The sequence below is a fragment of the Pelodiscus sinensis genome, chromosome 3 (assembly GCF_052426305.1).
Source record: "Pelodiscus sinensis isolate ZL-2025 chromosome 3, ASM5242630v1, whole genome shotgun sequence".
NCBI classification, from domain to species: Eukaryota; Metazoa; Chordata; order Testudines; family Trionychidae; genus Pelodiscus; species Pelodiscus sinensis.
This window is the reverse complement of record NC_143054.1, coordinates 158,534,220-158,554,134: the sequence shown is the minus strand read 5'-3', so window position 1 is coordinate 158,554,134 and position 19,915 is coordinate 158,534,220. Positions and strand designations below refer to the sequence as shown.

General features: G+C 47.7%; 1 protein-coding gene across 1 annotated transcript in view; it reads right to left on the bottom strand.

Moving 5' to 3' along the window:
- DNAH14 (dynein axonemal heavy chain 14) overlaps nucleotides 1-19,915 on the bottom strand; it is a 605,515-nt gene that overhangs the window by 268,521 nt on the left and 317,079 nt on the right. The window contains exon 40 of the mRNA XM_075925276.2: nucleotides 15,069-15,144. Within this exon, the coding sequence (XP_075781391.2) occupies nucleotides 15,069-15,144 (76 nt within the window). The remainder of the gene's footprint in view (nucleotides 1-15,068; nucleotides 15,145-19,915) is intronic.

The following is a 19,915-nucleotide window of genomic DNA, read 5'->3' as shown; positions in this document are numbered from 1 at the left end:
CGCCCGGGAGACGTCCGGCGAGGGCGCCCCGGTTTGCGCCCGGGGACGGAGCCGCGGGCACGCTCCGGTGGGAGCCGGGCTGGAACACCCCGGAGGGGGCGGGGCTTACTCCCCTGACGTCACCTGCCCGCGCCCATAACAGGGCGGCCGAGACGCCCAGGAGGGGGGGAGCGAGCGGGCAGCCACCCTGGCTTCCCGGTACCCCAAGCACCCGGCCTTCCGGGCAACAAAGGGAGACGACCCCGGCAGCTGGAGACTCGCCCTGGGACGGGCCCGGCGTCTGCGACGGGGTAAGTGACTTGACTCTGCGCCGGCCCAGGGGACCGGCGCAGCGGGAGTGGAAGGAGCCCGAGGCAGGACCATTTTGGCGCCCGTGGGCAGGCGAGTTTCGGGCGGCTGCCCCGCCTGCCGTGGGGGGAGCGCCTTAAAGCACCCATCCCACTTAGGGCCTCGGGCTGGGACCCGGTGGTGAGGGCGGGCCCGGGTCCCCCACTCCCCCACGTCCCGACCTCAGTGTAGGTCTACAAGGCGGCAACGGCCGCACACACCACCCCTCCCCTTCCCCGCGGAGAGGGACAGCGAGACAAGGGGGCAAGACTAGAGGGACGGCTCAAGAGCCCCGGTCGGGACCCCGGCCGGGGGCCGCCCGGGAAGTTACCGGCCCGGGTCCGCCGAGCCCCCTCGGCCCTACTCCGGGCCAGGGGTGATCGCACCCGGGCCCGGACTCGTCCGCGACCCCCGGAGGGCAGGGTGACTGGGCGTTCCGAAGGCGGTGGGTTCGCGGAGCCCCACCCCACCCCGCCGGCCCAGCCCGCGGGATCCGGGGTGTGGAGCTCGCACCCTTAAAACCCGCCACAGTAAGAATATGGCACTTTGAAAGAACTTTAATGGAATGAGAAATTTAAATATTTATGTGAAAGAAAAGATACACACACAGGGCTTTAACTATGGAGAAATCATTTTTTAAAATAATTACTTATTTAATAATTATTTTGTGAATATATTTGGGCCCTGACTATTTTATTTTCCTTCCTCTCGCAGTCTATTCTTTCTTCCCTGGGAGAAAAAAAAGAGAAATTTCTTACCCAATTATTTTTTTCTGTTAGTAATGTCTTTCTTCATTCTTCACTAATGGGTTAATACCTCCCACCTGTGGAAATTGGAGGCAATCCAATGGAGGCTCCTGGACTTAGCTCTACCTTACAGCTCAGAACACTGGAAGAACCTTCTAAAGCTGTCCAGCAATGAATTATTAGTAGTAAGATAACTTGATATCATGTTTTATCCTAGCTTAAGACAAATATAGGTCTTGTCCCCTCTGGAGTGAATCTTCAATTTGTACTCTGTTCATGTACTAGACTAACAACATGGGTTGAATGAAGAAAGAAACTGCTAATTCAAAGAAAATTATCAAGCTAGAATTTTCTCATTCTGCTGCACCACTTCTCATTCATCACTAATGAAAAACAGCAAATAGTGAATCATAGAAGTGGCAGGGTTAGGCGATAAACAGAGTTTTAAGTATTAGGATGCTTCTTGCAGAAAAATGGCAGATTAAGCCTTATCTTCACTGCTTAAAAGGATGTACATTTTACCTTTGAGTAACTAATACACAAGAGATCCCACAGTAAAAACCATAGTGAAGGCAAGCCACTTTAGTTTTACTTCAAGGGGAATGGTGTTGAACTTGCCTAGTTTACATTACAGTAAAATTAATTACATTGCAGAGCCTTCTTTTCACTGTGCTTTATTTTGGAATATATAATACACAGTAAGCTATCCTGAGGTAAAAAAAATACACCTATTTGGCAGTGAAGGCTTTACTTCTCAAATCCTCCTCAAACGAGGCTCATACATATTTTTCCCAAATGCTCCTGGATGTCTGCGAATAGCTTCCCAGATGAGAACTAGTGCAGGATTTTAACATCTTGTTTGTGACTTTAAGGATCTGGCATTTTTGATAGAAGATGAACTGATTACAACTTGTATTTATGTTCCATATGCTTTAAAGTTTATATTTAAAATGCTACAAATATTCACATGTCATAACCTTCTAAAGAAATGCTCCAGGTTAGATTACATTGATTCAAGAACTATTTCTCAGGAATTGTGGAAAGGGTAATTTATCTTGAGCAAAAAGATATCTAGAGTTATCTGAATAACCACTTTGGGTATGTCTACACTACCCCGCTAGTTCAAACTAGCGGGGTAATGTACTCCTCGTGGAATGACTAGGAAGCCTAGTTCGAACTACCTAGTTCATGCCCTGTGTAGCCGCGCTGCACGGGGTTCGAACCAGCAGGGTTTTAAAAATGGCGGCTCCCCGCTTATGCAAATGAAGCCCGGGAAATTCAAATCCCGGGCTTCATTTGCAAGTGCGGTATGCCACCATTACCCCGCTAGTTCGAACTAGCGGGGTAGTGTAGACATACCCTTTGTTATGGAAACAGTTGTGCAATTCTTGCATAGACAGGGCGCTAATCAGTGGTAATGACAACTAGAAAAGATAAAGCTTCTATAATCTGATGTTATGAAAATAGAGAGTTGGATGTTGCAACTACTGTGCACCAGAAGGACTAGTACTAAAATGTTAGTGTGTGTTTTTAGAACACAAATCAACCATTCTGGAGAAATACTAACGTAGACAGGTACTCCAGAACTTTGTGATTACAAAATTTGTATTACAGTAACATCTAGTGGTCAGGGTCCCATTGTGTTGGGCACTGTACAGAGAATAAGAAACTCCTGCCCAGAAAAGCTTTCTGCTTCCTTTCACATCAGAAAATATAAATTTTTCAAGAGTGATGAATGACTTTTCCTGGTTGAGTTCAGACTGGATACCATAATGCATCAGAGGCTAATGGTAAAATCCATGCTGAACTATCTTTCTATTCCAATTACCAGGCTATTAACTGTAGGTATTTCTGGTCCAGATTAAGGAAGGGGAAGTTACTCACATTGTGTAGTAACGATGGTTCTTTGAGATGTGCCCTGTGAGTGCTCCACTCCAGGTGTCGGGTCCGTCCCGGCGCCACTGATCGGAAGATTTCATAGCCATACCGGGCCGGGACGCTCATGCTCCCTGCGCCGCTGGTCGTTCGCGCCCTTTCTAACGTGCGCGGCTCGGCCCCCCCGCCAGTTCCTCTCACCGCTCGGTCTCTGGTAGAGAAAGAAAGAAAACAACCCAGAGCGGGGAGGAGGGCGGGACATGGAGCACCCACCGGGCACATCTCGAAGAACCATCGTTATTACACAAGGTGAGTAACTTCCCCTTCTTCTTCGAGTGGCCCTGTGGGTGCTCCACTCCAGGTGGCTATATAGCAGTAGTCGGAACAAAGAGCGCTCCGGGTTAATTAGGTTTTACTGTCGAAAGGACTGCAGAAGCCACTGAATGGTCCGCCTCCCACTTCTGCACTATAGCGTAATGCTTCATAAATGTAGAAGCCCAAGTGGCTGCCCTGCAAATATCGGCTAAAGGAACTCCTCTGGCAAAGGCGGTAGATGTCGCCACTGCTCTAGTCGAGTGTGCTCGCGGCTGAGAAGACAAGGGTCTATCCCGAATGGAATGGCATGTGGTAATGCATAAGGTGATAAGCTTGGCAATGCGCTGAGTGGGGAGTGCAGCACCCTTAGATCGGTTCGCTGTCGATATCAGAAGTCTATCTGTTCGTCTCCACTGGCGGGTTCTGTCTATATAAAAGGAAAGAGCCCGCCTAACGTCCAGCGTATGTAGCAGGGCCTCCCTCATTGAGGAGTGTGGCTTAGGGTAAAAGGAAGGAAGGATGATCGGTTCATTGATATGAAATGATGAAGATACTTTGGGTATGAACACTGGGTGTAATCATAACGTTACCAAGTCCTTCGAGAAAGAAGTAAGTTTGCCATTATCGCCCCTAAATAGCTAACTCTATGAGCTGATGTAATTGCGAGCAAGAAGACGGTTTTCATGGTTATCATCTGTAAAGGTACAGATGCTAGAGGCTCGAATGGAGGATGCATAATTGTATCGAGTACCAGGTCGAGGTTCCATGACAGAGGAGGCAGCCTTCGAGGTGGGCTCATATTGGTCAGACCTTTCAGGAATCGCTTCAACATTGGGTGAGAGAACACCGAATAATCCTGTATTGGGTAATGGAAGGCACTGATGGCTGCCAGGTGAACTCTGAAGGATGCCAGAGAAAGCTTCGCATTTCGCAGATGAAGAATGTAATCGAGAATGTGGTGTGGAGGAGAAGTCAATGGTTGAATATTATTATGGAGGCACCAGCAGAAGTATCTGCGCCATTTAGCAAGGTAAGTATTTCGCATAGACTTCTTTCTACTATGTATCAATATGGACCTGACCTGACGTGAAACAAAGCTTTTCATCTAGTGTAAGCCAGTCAGGAGCCACGCTGTCAAGTGCAATGCTTCTAGTTTGGGGTGAAGGAGAGACCCTCGGTTTTGAGAGAGGAGATCTCGATACAAGGGCAGAGGCCATGGTGGTCGAAGTGACATCTTGTGTAAGAACGGGTACCATGCTTGCCTCGGCCAAGCTGGTGCTATTAAAATTACTGTCGCTGTCTCCGTCCTGATTTTCTCTCTTATTCTGGGAATGAGGACTGTTGGTGGAAAAGCGTACAGTAGCGACTTTTTCCAATTGGTCAGGAGTGCATCGCCGAGAGATCCTTTGCCGATCCCTGCTCTGGAGCAAAAAAGGCGGCACTTTTTGTTGATGGACGTCGCAAAGAGGTCTACTGGGCCGTTCCCCATCTGCGGAAGATCCTCTGAAGTACGTCCAGCCTTACCTCCCACTCGTGGTCCGTGGGGAAGCGTCTGCTGAGGGAATCGGCAATGACATTGGCTATGCCAGGTAAGTACGATGCTGTTATGATTATGTTGTTCTGTATGCACCAATTCCAGTACCGTACCGCTTCGGCACATAGGTAGCGTGATCTTGCTCCTTCCTGGCTGTTTATATAATACATCGCCGCTACATTGTCTGTCAACACCCTGACTGTTTTGCCTCTCAGACTGGGGAGGAAGTGTTTGCATGCTAGAAAGATCGCTCGCAACTCTAGCTGGTTGATGTGAAGGCATCTCTCGGTGGGAGACCATCGTCCCTGGATGTGCTCCCCACCCATGTGAGCACCCCATCCGATGAGTGAAGCATCTGATGTTAATTGAACTGATGGCTGAGGCTGGTGAAACGGTACTCCCGTGAGAATGTTTAATGGGTTCGTCCACCATCGGAGGGACCTGTGCACATGGGATGGAGGAGTAACGAACTTGTGTATGTCGTGTCTCATGGGGACATACACCGTTAACAGCCAGTGCTGTAAATTTCTTAAATGGAGATGTGCGTGCGGGACAACAAAGGTGGCCGCCGCCATGTGGCCGAGCAATCGCAGGCAAGTACGTGCTGAGATTGTTGTGGTTTTTTGGAGAAATTTGACCAGGTCTTTTATTGCCTGGAATCTGTCCGTGAGCAGATATGCTCTCACCGTACAGGAGTCGAGAACCGCTCCTATGAACTTTATGTTTTGTGTTGGAATTAACGTGGACTTTTGTTTGTTTACTATCAGCCCGAGTGAGTTGAAAGTCTCTCTGACTGTTGAAAGCATCCGAGTCGTCTCCTGTCCAGTCCATTCCCTTTATGAGACAGTCATCTAGATAAGGGAATATGATGACTCCGAGACGACGAAGGTGGGCGGCGACAATGGCAAGGGTCTTTGAAAAAACTCTTGGAGCTGAAGCCAGCCCGAACGGAAGGACGCAATATTGAAAGTGCTCGTTATTTATAACAAATCGCAGGAAACGTCTGTGCGCCGGATGTAGAGCCACATGAAAGTAGGCATCTTGGAGGTCGAGGGCCGCGAACCAGTCGTCGGTGTCGAGAGAAGGGATTATTGTAGTCAGAGTCACCATCTTGAACCGCTGCTTTCGCAGATAACGGTTTAACTCCCTTAGATCGAGTATGGGTCTCCAACCCCCTGTTTTCTTTTGAGTCAGGAAGTACCTTGAATAAAATCCTTTCCCCCTGAAGCAGTCTGGGACCCTTTCTATCGCTCCGATTTCCAACAGGCGATAGGCCTCCTGTTTTAGGAGGGTATCGTGAGAAGGGTCCCTGAAAAGGGACGGGGTGGGAGAGGTAGGGGGAGGAAGGGATGTGAATGGAATGGTGAGTCCGGATTTTATCACTTCCAACACCCATCTGTCCGATGATATGGCCACCCACTGATGGTAGTAGGGTCGCAACCGATGTTTGAAAATGGGAGTGGTGTCTCTGACTGAATGTCCGGCGTGCCCTCGACCTGAAAGTCAAACTTGCTGCTTGGGTGCTACTGCGTTATTCGCCCTAGATGTCTGAGGGCGTCTGCGCTGTGTACTTTGCTTGGACCGGTTCTGATCATATGGACGGTTTTGTTGTCTGTGAAACTGGTAATCGTAACGTCTTTGGAATTGGAAATAACGCGTACGACGGAAAGGTGGAACATACATCCCGAGGGTATGTAAGGTAGCCCAGGAATCTTTACCCGTGTGGAGCACCTCGTCCGTCTTCTCCACAAACAACTTGATTCTGTCGAATGGAAGATCCTCGACCTTAGATTGCAACTCTTTCGGTACGGCAGCGGTCGCAAGCCATGAAGCTCTTCTCATGGAAACTGCTGTTGCAATTGTTCGAGCTGCTGTGTCTGCCACATCCATGGCGATTTGCAAACCTGCTCTGGCACATGCATAGCCCTCCTGCAGTATAGATCAGAGAAGTACTTTGTCGGTTTCGGAAATTCTCTGAGCAATTTCCGATAATTTCGCAATGTTGTCAAAACTATGATTGGAAAGCAACGCTGAGTAATTTGCGATTTGGAGGAGAAGTGTTGAAGAGGAGTACACTTTCCTCCTGAATATGTCCAGTCTCTTTGCGTCCTTGTCTGCTGCCGAGTTTTTTACTTGTGGGTTCTTTGCTCTTTGCAGAGCTGCATCCACAACCAACGAGTTTGGCTGAGGGTGAGTAAAAAGGAACTCAGCACCCTTTGAAGATATAAAGTATCTCTTCTCTGCTCGCTTGCATGATGGAGTAGTGGAAGCCGGCGTATTCCAAATTTCTGTGGCTGGCTCCTCCAGGATCGCCTCATCCAGCAGTAGAGCCACCATAGATTGCTGTCTAGGGTGTAAATTCTTCAGTAACTTATATTGCTTCGCTTTCACCTCCGCTAACTGAACCTCCTGTAATTGTGCTAACCTCTTAGAGAGGTCTTGAAATTCTCTGGTGTCATCTGGTGGTGAGGAGCCCATTGCAAAAACTGCGTCATCAGGGGAAGATGATTGAGCATCCTGTGGGGAAGCTTGTGGTGCCCATTCATCTGTGTCCGATATCTGGCCCTCTTCAGGCTCCGACAGGACCGAAATTGAGGGGGCACTAGGAGGTGGTCTGGGTGACTGCAACAGTCGATGATCAGAGACCGCTGGCGAGTGGCATCTGTAAGATGACTGACGGCAACAACACGAATACGAGTGGGACGGTGATCTGCCCTGCCTCCCCGTGTAATAACTCCTCTGGTAACGGTAGTCCGAATCAGGAGATGGTCTTCTGGATGCATATCTACTGCCATGCTAGTATGGTGAGATCTTGGAGGAGAGTAACTCGGAGAGCGAGATGTGTGTCTGTAATAATGGCGAGATCTTCGTTGCGGGGAATGCGAAGACCTATGCCTTGGATAGTAAGGTTCCTTTCCCGAATAATGGGGTGGGGTAGGGTATGTTGAAAGCACAGTAGAGGGAGACAATGAATGATCCCTAGGGATCGATTTCCCAGATGCCTTTGTATGGGATGATGATGAGTGCCCTTTAACACTTGAAGAGTGCCCTGCTGTGCTGCGATAAATCTCTTTGGCAGATGGGGAGCCTGATTCATGGGAGGAGGGAGAGCCTGTTTGCAGTCGGGACATAGGCTGCTGAGCAGATTGCGAAGACTTTCTCGGTGCCGATGCAGGTAATTCTCGCGGCACTGGGTGTGCTGCGGAACAGCTGATAGCTGCCGGCACCGGCTGCATTGACAGTGCCGGGTCCTCGCTTTGCGGTGCCGGGCTCTCCCGGTGCCGTCTGTTTGGTGCCGAAGGTGCCCGGTCTCGCGGAGCCATAAGTGGCACCGCTTCCGTGACCGCTTGGACAGCCGACTCCAGTGCCAACCCCTGCATGTCCCGCCGTTCCGGGGACGATGATTTCTCCAGTGGCGCCGTTAGCCGGGGCCACTTGCTCCCCGAAGGGGTCGGAGCCCGCTCGTGCTCCCTATGGAGAGGGGAGGCTGGCTGTGGGGCAGAAGCAGTGCGTTGCTTGCCCGGTTTCGAGGATCGCAGCTGCGAAATTGACTTAGCCGCAGAGCGGCTGTTGTCCGATCCCCGGTCTCCCTGATTCACCGGAGGGAGAGGGACCGCTGGCAGGGAGCGGGCAGGGGAGGCTTTTTTCTTTTTAGCTCCGGCTGCTGCAGGGGATAATGCCCTTCTTTTCAGGGCTTGAGGGGACTCCTGCTGCAGAGGGTTTGATGGCTGAAGAGCCTTATCACAAAGCAGGAGTTTGAGGTGGAGGTCTCTGTCTCATCTTGCCCTCGGAATCAGTTTAGAGCAGTGGGCACATTTGCTTGTGACATGAGACTCCCCTAGGCAATGAATACATAGAGTATGCCCATCAGAAGCAGGCATTGCATCTTTACATTGCCCGCACCGCTTAAAGCTGGGTGATCCGGACATGGCGGTGAAACTGACAAGGAAAGCGCTCCTGCACGTAACTGACTAAAGTGATCTTCTTTAGTCTTCTTCTTTTTTTTAAAAAAATAACTAAACAAAGGCTAATAACTAACTAACTAACAGTAAAGGTCAACTATTTACACAACTAGTTTCTTTTTTTTTTCAGAGAAAGGCAAGCAACCGACGAGAGATCGCAGTTTCCATCAGCAACTGAGGATGGTTGAGAGGAACTGGCGGGGCGGGGGGGGGGGGGGGGAGGTGAGCCACGCACGTTAGAAAGGGCATGAACAACCAGCGGTGCTGGGAGCATGCGCGGCCCAGCCCGGTATAGCTATGAAATCTTCCGATCAGTGGCGCCGGGATGGACCCGACACCTGGAGTGGAGCACCCACGGGGCCACTCGAAGAAGAATCTCTACTTCAAGAGTCCTGGTCTTTTTTGCGTGTGCAAAGTAGGTTCACTGGCTACATAGTATATCAAAAGTGCCTTCGGGGCCACTAAAATACTTCAACTCTACCTTTACCTCTTTTTAATATCCTTTATGTGAACTGTCTTGAAAGATAGCAGATTCTTCTTTGACTAAGACAACACTACAATGCTTCAGAGAAGCTTCAGTCTCTGTTTCCCCTTGGTTTGATAAGGTATATAAACACTCACACTTCAATCAGAAGATAACCTCTAATAGGAGGGCAGAGAAGACTTCCCTATTAGCACCATAGCTGCTCACTATGGGTATGTCTACACTACGGACATTAGTTCGAATTAACTTTGATAGGCGCTACACTAGCGCTCCGCTAGTTAGAACATAATTCGAACTAGCGGAGCGCTTAGTTCGAACTAGGTAAACCTCATTCTAAGAGGACTAAGCCTAGTTCAAACTTACTAGTTCGAATTAAGGGGTGTGTAGCCCCTTAATTCGAACTAGTGGGAGGCTAGCCCTCCCCAGCTTTCCCTGATGGCCACTCTGGCCAACACCAGGGAAACTCTACTGCCCCCCTCCCGGCCCCGGACCCCTTAAAGGGGCACGGGCTGGCTACGGTGCCCGTGCCAGGTGCAAGCCTGCCAGCACCCAGCTCGCAGACCCTGCACCTGGCACGGCTCGAGACAGCCACCCGATGCCCCCCAGCCCTCCCCCTCTTCCCGGGACCAGGCTGGCGGCTCCTGGGAGCTTGCCCGGGACCGCAAGAGGCGGGCGCCCACCTGGTCTAGTGCGGACATCATGGACCTCGTCCACGACCTCCGCACTAGGCACAGGAAAGTGGCCATCTAGGGCAGGAGAGCTGCCAGCCTAGCCACCCAGGAACAGGTGTGCGTGAAAATCAAGGTGGTCCACTGAGACCCCCAACCCTGAGCCCTGAGCTTACAATGGCCGTCCTGGGTCAGACCAAAGGTCCATCTAGCCCAGTAGCCTGTCTGCCGACAGTGGCCAACCCCAGAGCCTCTGGAGTGGATGGACCAAAGACAGTTACCAAGCCATTTGTCTCGTGCCATCCCTCTCCAGCCTTCCACAAACTTTGAGCAGGGACACCACTCCTACCCCCTGGCTAATAGCACTCCATGGACCCAATCTCCATGAATTGATCTCACTTCCCTTTAAACTCTGTTCTAGTTGTAGCCTTCACAGCCTCCTGCAGCAAGGAGTTCCACAGGTTGACTCTTTGCTTTGTGAAGAACAACTTTCTGTTACTAGTTTGAAGCCTGCTACCCATTCCTTTCCTTTGGTGTCCTCTAGTCCTTTTATTATGGGAACTAATGAAGAACTTTTCTGTATGCACCCTCTCCACCCCACTCATGCTTTTATAGACCTCTATCCTATCTCTCCTCAGTCTCGTCTTTTCTAATCTGAAAAATCCCAGTCTCTTTAGCCTCTCTTCATATGGGACCTGTTCCAAACCTCTGAACATTTTAGTTGCCCTCCCCTCTCCCACCCTCTCTCTTCCCCTCTCCCACCTCCTTTTCCCAGTCTCCCCCAGCTTTGTTCAATAAAGAGAGATTCTATTTTTGACCAGACGTTTTCTTTATTTTGTACATCAGGAAGGGGGGCTAGGGAAGGGTAAGTGGAAGGAGGTGAGGGAAGAATGGGGTACGAGCCCCTGATGGGGAGGACTGGGCTGGCTCTGCGGGCTTCTGGGGGTGGAAGCTCTCCTGCAGCCCCCCGAATTGCCCCCTCTCCCCAGATTGCAGCCTGTGGCAAGTGCAGCCGGTCTGATGGCCGAGTGCTGTGATGTGCCCAGTGTGGGTACTCCGGGCAATCCAAGCCAGGACTGCTTTGCAAGCGGGGCACCCCTGAGAACTGTCTGTCTGGGGTGGGTGTCGGGTCCCTTTAAGCACAGCCCTCGGCTAGCCTGCCACAGGCTGCAATCTTATCTAGGTTTTCTTGGAAGCTTCTGCTCAAGATTTTCTCCTCTGCTTGGGTAATAGTTCTTTCATGGATATAGGGTGTTGGTATTGACTAATGGATTACTATACTGGCTTTGATAGTGAGAGATCAGGTCTCTCTCTGATGGCAGAGATGGTTGAGGGGAATAGGCCTTTCTCTGATTGTTTTAGTGGTGCAAAGACTGATGCAAACTATTGACGACAGAATCTTCCCAAGTCCAAACAAGACCATTTGGGTGGCCATATGGTAGAGATGGATGCATCAATCTGTCTTCTTGACACCAGGCTGCCATTTGAGGTCTAACCTCCTGCAATATTCCAATGTAGGAAAGGAAGTGATGTGTTCTACAGTAAACAAGAGAATCATGTTCCAATATCTGAGAGTTGAGGAGGAGTCCTCTTCACTATTCTCCAAAGAGTAGGATAAGTGTTCAGCTTGTAAAGTAAATGAGGGCGAGTGTGGTACAGTAGATGATAAAAAGTCTGATAGCAGATCGTAATAAGTGTTGGCATGGATAAACCCTCAGTACCCATTAACAAAGGGGACATCAGCTTCAAAGATAGTAAAAAATCCTAAGAATATCTAAATCCCTGTGGTACTGATGCCATCAAAGACAAGTCTAAGCAAGATCCAATGAAGGGTGGCATTAGTTCCAACATAGCTGGTCCTAAGTACCTGGCATGAAAGAATTGACTCTCATTCCATCAGTACCATAGACAGTTGACCAGTCTTCTGTCTTGCTGACACTGACAGTTGCTCAGGAACAAGCTTAGAATTCTTCTCAGAAAGTCTGCAACTCTGGGTACGGCAGGCACTCCAGCGTGGTACCAATTCAGTCTTTGATGAATGACTTTTTGAAACTATTTTTTATTGGTATCATGATCACGTAGAACTGCATGGAATTTCTCTTGGGATCTGAGGTCTCCATAACCCTATTATGCAGTGGTGACAAACTTCTTAGGATATTTACTCTTTACCTCTTTTTGAATAGAGCAAGACATCAAAACTACCTTTCAAGAATTTCAGACTCCTAGACACAAATGGTACTGCTATATCCTATAACTCTAGCAATATTCCATGACAGAGATATTGAGGTGCACAGGGCACTAGCTGTACTAGGATATCTATATACAGTGGAGCCCTCCGACCCAGATTCAAAACCAGTCTTAAGGCTTCGTCCATTGGGATCTACACATGAGGGAAATGTAGATCTTGCATTTACTCAGAATTTTCACATCTCCCAAACAGCAGAGGCACTGATAGCCAGCCTCATGACACAAGAGGCAACTAAATCCCTGGGAACCTGATATTCCTGAGCTCACCTTTCTATGAGGAAAGATATTAAAATCTAGATATCTATATTTATCTAACATAGCTTTTTAATTTTTTTAAGGAAAAAGGAAAACAATATGAAATATTGCTAAATTGACTAATAACAAAAACAGGCACACAGAAGACTCCATCCCAGGCAAAAGGCAGCTGAGAGAACTGAGGTCAGTTCACCCATGCAGCCTCTTATAGTCTCAGTGTGGGATACAAGGATGTGTGGCATGCATGCCTGGACTGAACAGGCACAGATACCCAAAAGTCTCCAATGAAAGGTGCAGGTGTACCTGAAATGGAGTACTCATAGGGACACTACTCAAACAAGTCCATGAACAAAAATCTCTAGCTTCAGTTTGGTGTCTCTATTAGCTTGAGCTAGTTGGAACATCAGGAGGTGCTGCTAAAACTCAAAGTAGTACAGTAATTCCTCATTTAACACTATAGATGCGTTTCTGAAAATGTCCGTACTAAGCAAAAACATGCTATGCGGGGTAAAATTTCCCATTAAAAATAATGGAAAAGGTGGGGGTTGCGTTTCAGACGGTGGTGGCAAAGTCAATTTTTTGTTTGTGCTCGGTCATCAATGTCAACATTAGATATCTAGCAAGACAAGTTGCCATGGTTTGTTAAAACACAAAGATAAACACGTGAGTGAGAGGAGGAGCGCTGTGACCATGTATATTCATCCGCTCATACCTATTGCCACTGTTTTCACCAACTTATACCACCACTTGAAATAGTCCACCACTTGATTATTTTTGTGTTATTTCGGGGACAGTCATGTTATTTGAAAAATGTTCCCTAAAAAAAATCGTGCTATTGCAAAAACGTGTTACGCGGGAACGTGTTAAACAAGTAATTACTGTAATGAATTGAGATGCAGTAACTTTAGTAACAAGAACTAATTAACTGTTCGTCCAATCATTCTATGCCACTAATCAAACCATTCTGTATAACTGAAGTGTTTCGCAATGTAATCATTCTTGTTTCATTAAAGCTTCTGAGTAGTAATTTGAGTATTAACTCACTTAAGCTAACTGTTGCAGTGAAGAAAAAACTTGAAAGCATACATCACTACTTAGTTTACAATTCAGTTTAAGATTTTCAGATAATCTACTTATCAAAGATGATCAGCAACTTTTGTGGTTACAAAGTCTCGACATTAATAAAGGATAAGACAATATGAGAATTTGATACAAAAATATAGCACTGACAGATAAATGCCATGGAGCATAGCTAGAAAGTTTGTTAAAAACAGTTACAAGCCAACTAATAAGTTACCTGTAACTTTATTCCTGCTGGGTGAAATTCTTGTATCCTAGCTCATGTTGTACTGTTACCCCCTTTGAACTGCATGGTTAGCCAAAATTAATTCTTGTGATTTGTCTCCATTTGAAGAAATTGGTGATGGAGCCAGGCATTTCTTTGATGCAATCTTGTTTATTTACAAAGAATGTATACAAAGTTCTGTTTGCTTGTACACTTTAGGATTTCAACAACAGAAGACAGTTTCCATGCTCTCAGCTGCAAAACCCCTTTCCAGCCAGTATGTACTAAGCCCCAAAGCTCTCTCTTGGCTTTTTCTCAGGGTCACAGTACCAGGGCTTCTCTCCTCTTTCTCTACTTTTGTGGTGTTTTTGTTCCTTATCTTACACATACAGACAAAAACAGCAGTCAAATCAACGCCCCACCCCCCATGCCTGTGTTTAGGTTTAGGCTATCATGAAACCCCTTCACCTACAGCTCAGATTGAGTGGTCTTACACGTGGTCTATATTTTAGGTAGCAGCTCCTATTATTTCATTTCTCTAAACAAAGGGACATTTAATTGTTTCTTCATTTATTCTAAGTAAAAACTGGCTGTTATGCTCATCAACTCCATTGAGATTTTAACCAAGATTTTAACCCTTAATAACAATATCTTACAGAAGGACTAATCCCACTGAAGTCAATGAATCTATATATGGAACAAGATATTACTCACTGTAAAGCTATTACAACCTGGCTCATAAATAGCTGCAATTGTTTAACTGGGGATACTTAAGAAAATTCTGTTTAAGTGAGTAAAAGTTGCATGCCTATTCTTCCTTTCCTTGGGGGCACTTTGAGGTAAAGACAATTTTTTTAATTGCAGAATTTATATTCTATTACACATGAACCTCCATACTCTAGGTGTCCCTAATCTAGGAACACTCATGGTAAGGACCCTAGGAGGCAGAGAAGGAAGCAGCTCTGCAAGATATCTCTCTCCCTCCCTCCCAGCTGGGGAAATGGAAGCACAGTGATGTGCTTCCCAAGAGGTTTTCTCAACCACTCCCATAGTGACAGGGGGTAGTACCTGGGAGTGCAGAGCTATGTATGATCCTAGGAGTGAGGAGCTAGGTTAAGTGCCCCACATCCATCCCCCTCATGCTCAGCCCCCACAGTGTCCTCCCTGACCCAGCAAATTCTTTAATTTGCCATACCATCTTTTCAAGGGTTGCTGCATTAATGAGACTCAAGTGTATCAGCTTAATTGTACTTCAATTATAAAACCATCAGTCTTCGAGATAGAAATAGTAATAAGCTAGACTTCAGAGAAAGGAATTTTGTTTGTTAAATGTTTGACATTTGTTCTGTTTATACAGTCATAGCACTTACTGCGAGAGTCTGAAGATTCTGTTACTTGTTGGTTTTCTGCAGACACAGCACCATCAGTTAGATCCATTCCATACAACTAAAACAAATGGTAATATTTACAGTATACATTACTGGATAACATAAAAGTTAGATCCTCTTGCCTAGAGCTGAAGATTTGTCAGGGATATTTTTAAATAAAAAAATCACAGAGCCTTCAAAGTAAATTTAGTAAAAGTCATGGGATGGGGGAGGGGAAAGGTGCATAAAGTCATGGTATGGAAATTTAATAGTACTTCTTTAACTATAATGTACAGAAATCCTTCTTCTGCCTCCTTTTTGACCCACTGAGGTGGCACCTACCACCTGCAGTAACATGTTCTGCCCCAGCACAGTAATATTAATCTAACTTGAGGAGGAGGAGAGGCTCTAGGAGACTGCTGGAGAGTGAGTGTGCCTGTAGACCTGTCGTACAGGATTGGGCCCAGTACCTCTTTTGGGGAGTCACAGCGCTACTCAGGATTGGCCTAACCACTTCTCCATAGTCACAGAGAAAGGGTTGAGCCAAATTTGAGTGAGTAGTACTATGATTCCAAGCCAGACCCAACCAACTCCACTGGACAGGAGTTACCACTGCAGAATGAGCTCTCCAGCTTCCCCTTTCCCTTCTATAGGGCAATAAAACTAGAACCTTTCTCCCATGTGACCAGTGGTTCACAACCCACTATTTGGAAACCATTTCTTTATTAAAGTGACAAAGAAAAGTCATAGACAAACAGAAAAATCATAGGCTGTGTCTACACTGGGCCACTTATTCCGGAAAATCAGCCGCTTTTCCGGAATAAGCTGCGAGCTGTCTACGCTGGCCCTTGAATTTCCGGAAAAGCAACGATGCTCTACTGTACAAAATCAGCCGCTATTCCGGAAAAACTATTCTGCTCCCGCTCGGGCATAAGTCCTTATTCCGGAACACTGTTCCGGAAAAGGGCCAGTGTAGACAGCCCAGTAGTCTTTTCCGGAAAAGCGCGTCTACATTGGCCACAGACACTTTTCCGGAAAAAGAGCTTTTCTGGAAAAGCAGCTTGCCAATGTAGATGCTCCTTTTCTGGAAAAACTGAAAACGGAATAGTATTCCGTTTTAAGCAGTTCCGGAAATTCATGCCAGTGTAGACACAGCCATAGTGTCCATTATGTTTTTACCTCTGTGAAAAATATGCAGCCCTACTCATGCCAGTTATATAACAGAGGAATACTTAAAAGAAATACACTTCCTTCCCTTCCATACTATTATTTAAAAGCTTGTCTGACTGAATTATGGAGAACATCTGACTCGTGTGTAAAAGTCAGGTTATCCAAATATTACTAACAAAACAAACAAGAAGGTCAGGCATTCTGGATGTTTCATTTTCTTTGAACACAAGTCATTGGTACTGCTTGTTAAACCATAGGGCTACGTCTAGACTGGCCCCTAATTCCGGAAAAGTCATGCAAAGCAGGTAAGTCAGAATAGGGAAATCCGTGGGGGGATTTAAATATCCCCCGCGGGATTTAAATAAACATGTCCGCCGCTTTTTTTCCGGCTTGGGGAAAAGCCGGAAAAAAGCGTCTAGATTGGCGCGATCCTCCGGAATAAAGCCCTTTTCCAGAGGATCTCTTACTTTCACTGAGGCAAGGTGGGCATAGGAAATTGGGGGTTCCCAGAGGGCCAGAAAGTGGGGGCACTGCAGCAGGGCAATACCCAGAGGAGAGGTCCAGGAGGGACGTGGGTCTGAATGCAGAGGTGGAGGGAAAATAGGTAAAAGCAGGTGAGAGATCAGCTGAAAGGGGGTGCTCCAGAGCTAAAAAGCTAATTCTCAAAGTGTCCAGCAGGTGGCACCTGTGACAGTGAGGCCTGCCCTGTTACAGAGGTTATTTTTACCTTGAGCAGTAATTGGAGTTTGGTGAGATAGTATCACTATGGGTGCTCCACTTCAGGTGTGCTTGCATCCTTGCACTTTTGATCAGAAATTATTTTTATAGCAATTCCTAATAGGCCCATGGTTGTGCCTGACACGTCCTTGTGCTCTGCACTGAAGCTATATTAGGTTGCTTGGCCAAACAGTTCTCAGTTCCTTCTCCATGACAAAGGCCCACTCGGGAGACTCCAAATCAGGGTGGAAGGCCAGCAGGTAGTGGAGCACCAACAGGGACATGCATCTCAAAGAAATCCAGTTACTGCACAAGGTGAGTAAACTCTCCAAGTAGTGTTCCTGTAGGTGCTCCACTTCAGGTGACTCCTGAGCAGGTAACTCCTATTAAATTGGTAAAAAGTTCCAAGCAAAGTACAATAAGAGAGAAAAGAACGGTTACTTACCTGTGACTGTTGTTCTTCGAGATGTGTTGCTCATGTCCATTTGAATTAGGTGTGCGCACCGTGTGCACCGTGTCTTCCGGAGCATTTTCCCTAGCAGTACCTGTAGCGCTGGCAGGGCGTCCCCTGGTGTGGCACTGCCATGTTCCTTCTTGCCGGACACTCTGACGAAGGAGAGGTAGGGAGGGAATCGAATGGACATGAGCAACACATCTCAAAGAAAAACAGTTACAGGTAAGTAACCATTCTTTTCTTCGAGTGGTTGCTCATGTCCATTCGAATTAGGTGACTTCCAAGCCAACCCCACTTCAAGGAGGAGGGGTCAGAGCATTCAGGAAGAGAAGTCCACGAAAGTTGAACAATCCAAACAAATTTATTCAACTAAGCGAACACAGAAAAACTGTAGAAAGTGCAATGTGGCACAGATAAAACAAACATATTTACAATACAGAGCTGAGGACCGCAAAGCCCAACCCTGTATCCTCCCTAGCCTGCTGTGCCAGCGCATAGTGTGCCGTAAAGGTATGGAGTGACAACCACATGGCCAGCCTACAGATTTCAGTGATTGGAACCTGTGCCCCAAAAGCTACAGAGGACGCCTGCGCCCTGGTGGAATGTGCTGTAACCCGGGGTGGGACCTTCCCGGACAAGGCATTCCACTCCCTGATACACCCTGTGACCCAATTGGACAACCTCTGGGTCGATATGGGAGCCCTTTCATTCTGTCAGCGACAGCAATAAACAATTGTGTGGATTTGCGAAAGGGCTTAGTCCTACCAATATATAAAACTAGTGCACATCTAGCCTCCAGGGAATGGAGCACTTGCTCCTTAGGGGAGGCATGGGGCTTTGGAAAGAAAACCGGGAGGTAAATTTCTTGGGACAAATGAAACGGTGACACCACCTTGGGGAGAAAAGCCGGATGAGGGAAGAGCCTCACATTATTGTCAGTAAACACTAAGTAGGGTGGGTTTACTGTTAACGCCCTGAGCTTGCAAACCCTGCGAGCTGACGTAATGGCCACTATGAACACAACCTTCATAGAGAGGTGCTTCAAAGAACACGTGGCCAGCGGCTCAAAGGGGGGGCGACACAACTCTAGACAACCTGAGGTTAAGTTCCCAAGTGGGAAGAGGGGGTCTAACTGAGGGATACAACTTATCCAAACCCTTAAGGAACCTTTTGACCACAGGGTCAGAAAACAGAGAAACTTCTGCCGAACCAATATGGAAGGCAGAGAGAGATGCCACATGGACTTTGATAGAGGAGGTAGAGAGGCCACTGGACCTAAGTTCAAAAAGGTAGTCAAGAATGGACAGGACAGGTGCACGGGACGGGTGCACTCCCCTTCTGGACGCCCAAGACGAGAAGCGCCGCCACTTGGCTGCGTATGACCACCTGGTAGACAGTTTCCTAATACTTAGGAGCACCATCTGTACCTCCTGGGAACATTCCTTTTTGGTTGGGTCAGCCATGGATAAACCAGATTGTCAGGTGGAGAGAGCTGAGATTCGGGTGAACCATGGTCCCCCCGTCCCAGGCGATCCCGAACTGGCGGGAGCATTACAGGCTCCTTGCTGAGCATATCCACCAGGATAGGGAACCAGAACTGCCTGGGCCACAAAGGGGCTATCAGGATGACTGTGGACCTGAAGGTCTTGACCCTGGTCAGAACCCTGGGAATTAGGGGAAACTGAGGGAAAGCATAAAGGATGCCCGCCGGCCACGAGACAGTCATGGCATCCCCCCTGGAGTGTTCCCCAAACCCCAACAGGGAGCAGTAGCTCCAGCACTTGATGTTGCGCGCCAAGGCAAACAGGTCTAGTAAGGGAGAACCCCACCTGCGGAAGATCTGACAAAGTGCCGAATCCTTGAGAGACCATTCGTGGGTTCCGAAGGACTTGCTCAGAGCATCGGCCAGCAAGTTTTTGCACCCTGGCAGGTACTCTGCCTGCAAAACTATGTCGTGCTCTATGCACAGGTCTCAGAGGCACAGAACCTCTCTCTCCCTCTTAGCGCGCGGCTTAAACGACTTGCAGATTTTACAGGCGTCTGTAAGGTGGCCCTCACCCAGATACTTCAGACAACTGTCATGAGGGTCTCCTCTGGGCATAAACTTTGCGCAGACAGCGCACGCCTTAAAGCCTTTTGGCCCTGGCATTCCTCACCCCCGAAGGTGGAGAAGAAAACAAAGAGACACTAACTATGGGTATGTCTACACTACCCCCCTAGTTCGAACTAGGGGGGGTAATGTAGTCATACGGAGTTGCAAATGAAGCCCGGGATTTGAATTTCCTGGGCTTCATTTGCATAAAGCCTTCTGCTTAGAGACAGATGTTTAAACTTAATTTCTCTTTTTTGGAGAGGAACATAACCCTTGAAGGAAGTGCAGACTCTGTCTCCGGTCAAAGGCAGTTGAGAAAGAACTGAGAGTAAATTTTCCTATATAATTTCAGAGCAGAGCATGAGTTTGTGGGGGCACACAAGAGGCAGAATGGGCACTATTAGCCAAAGTCTCCAA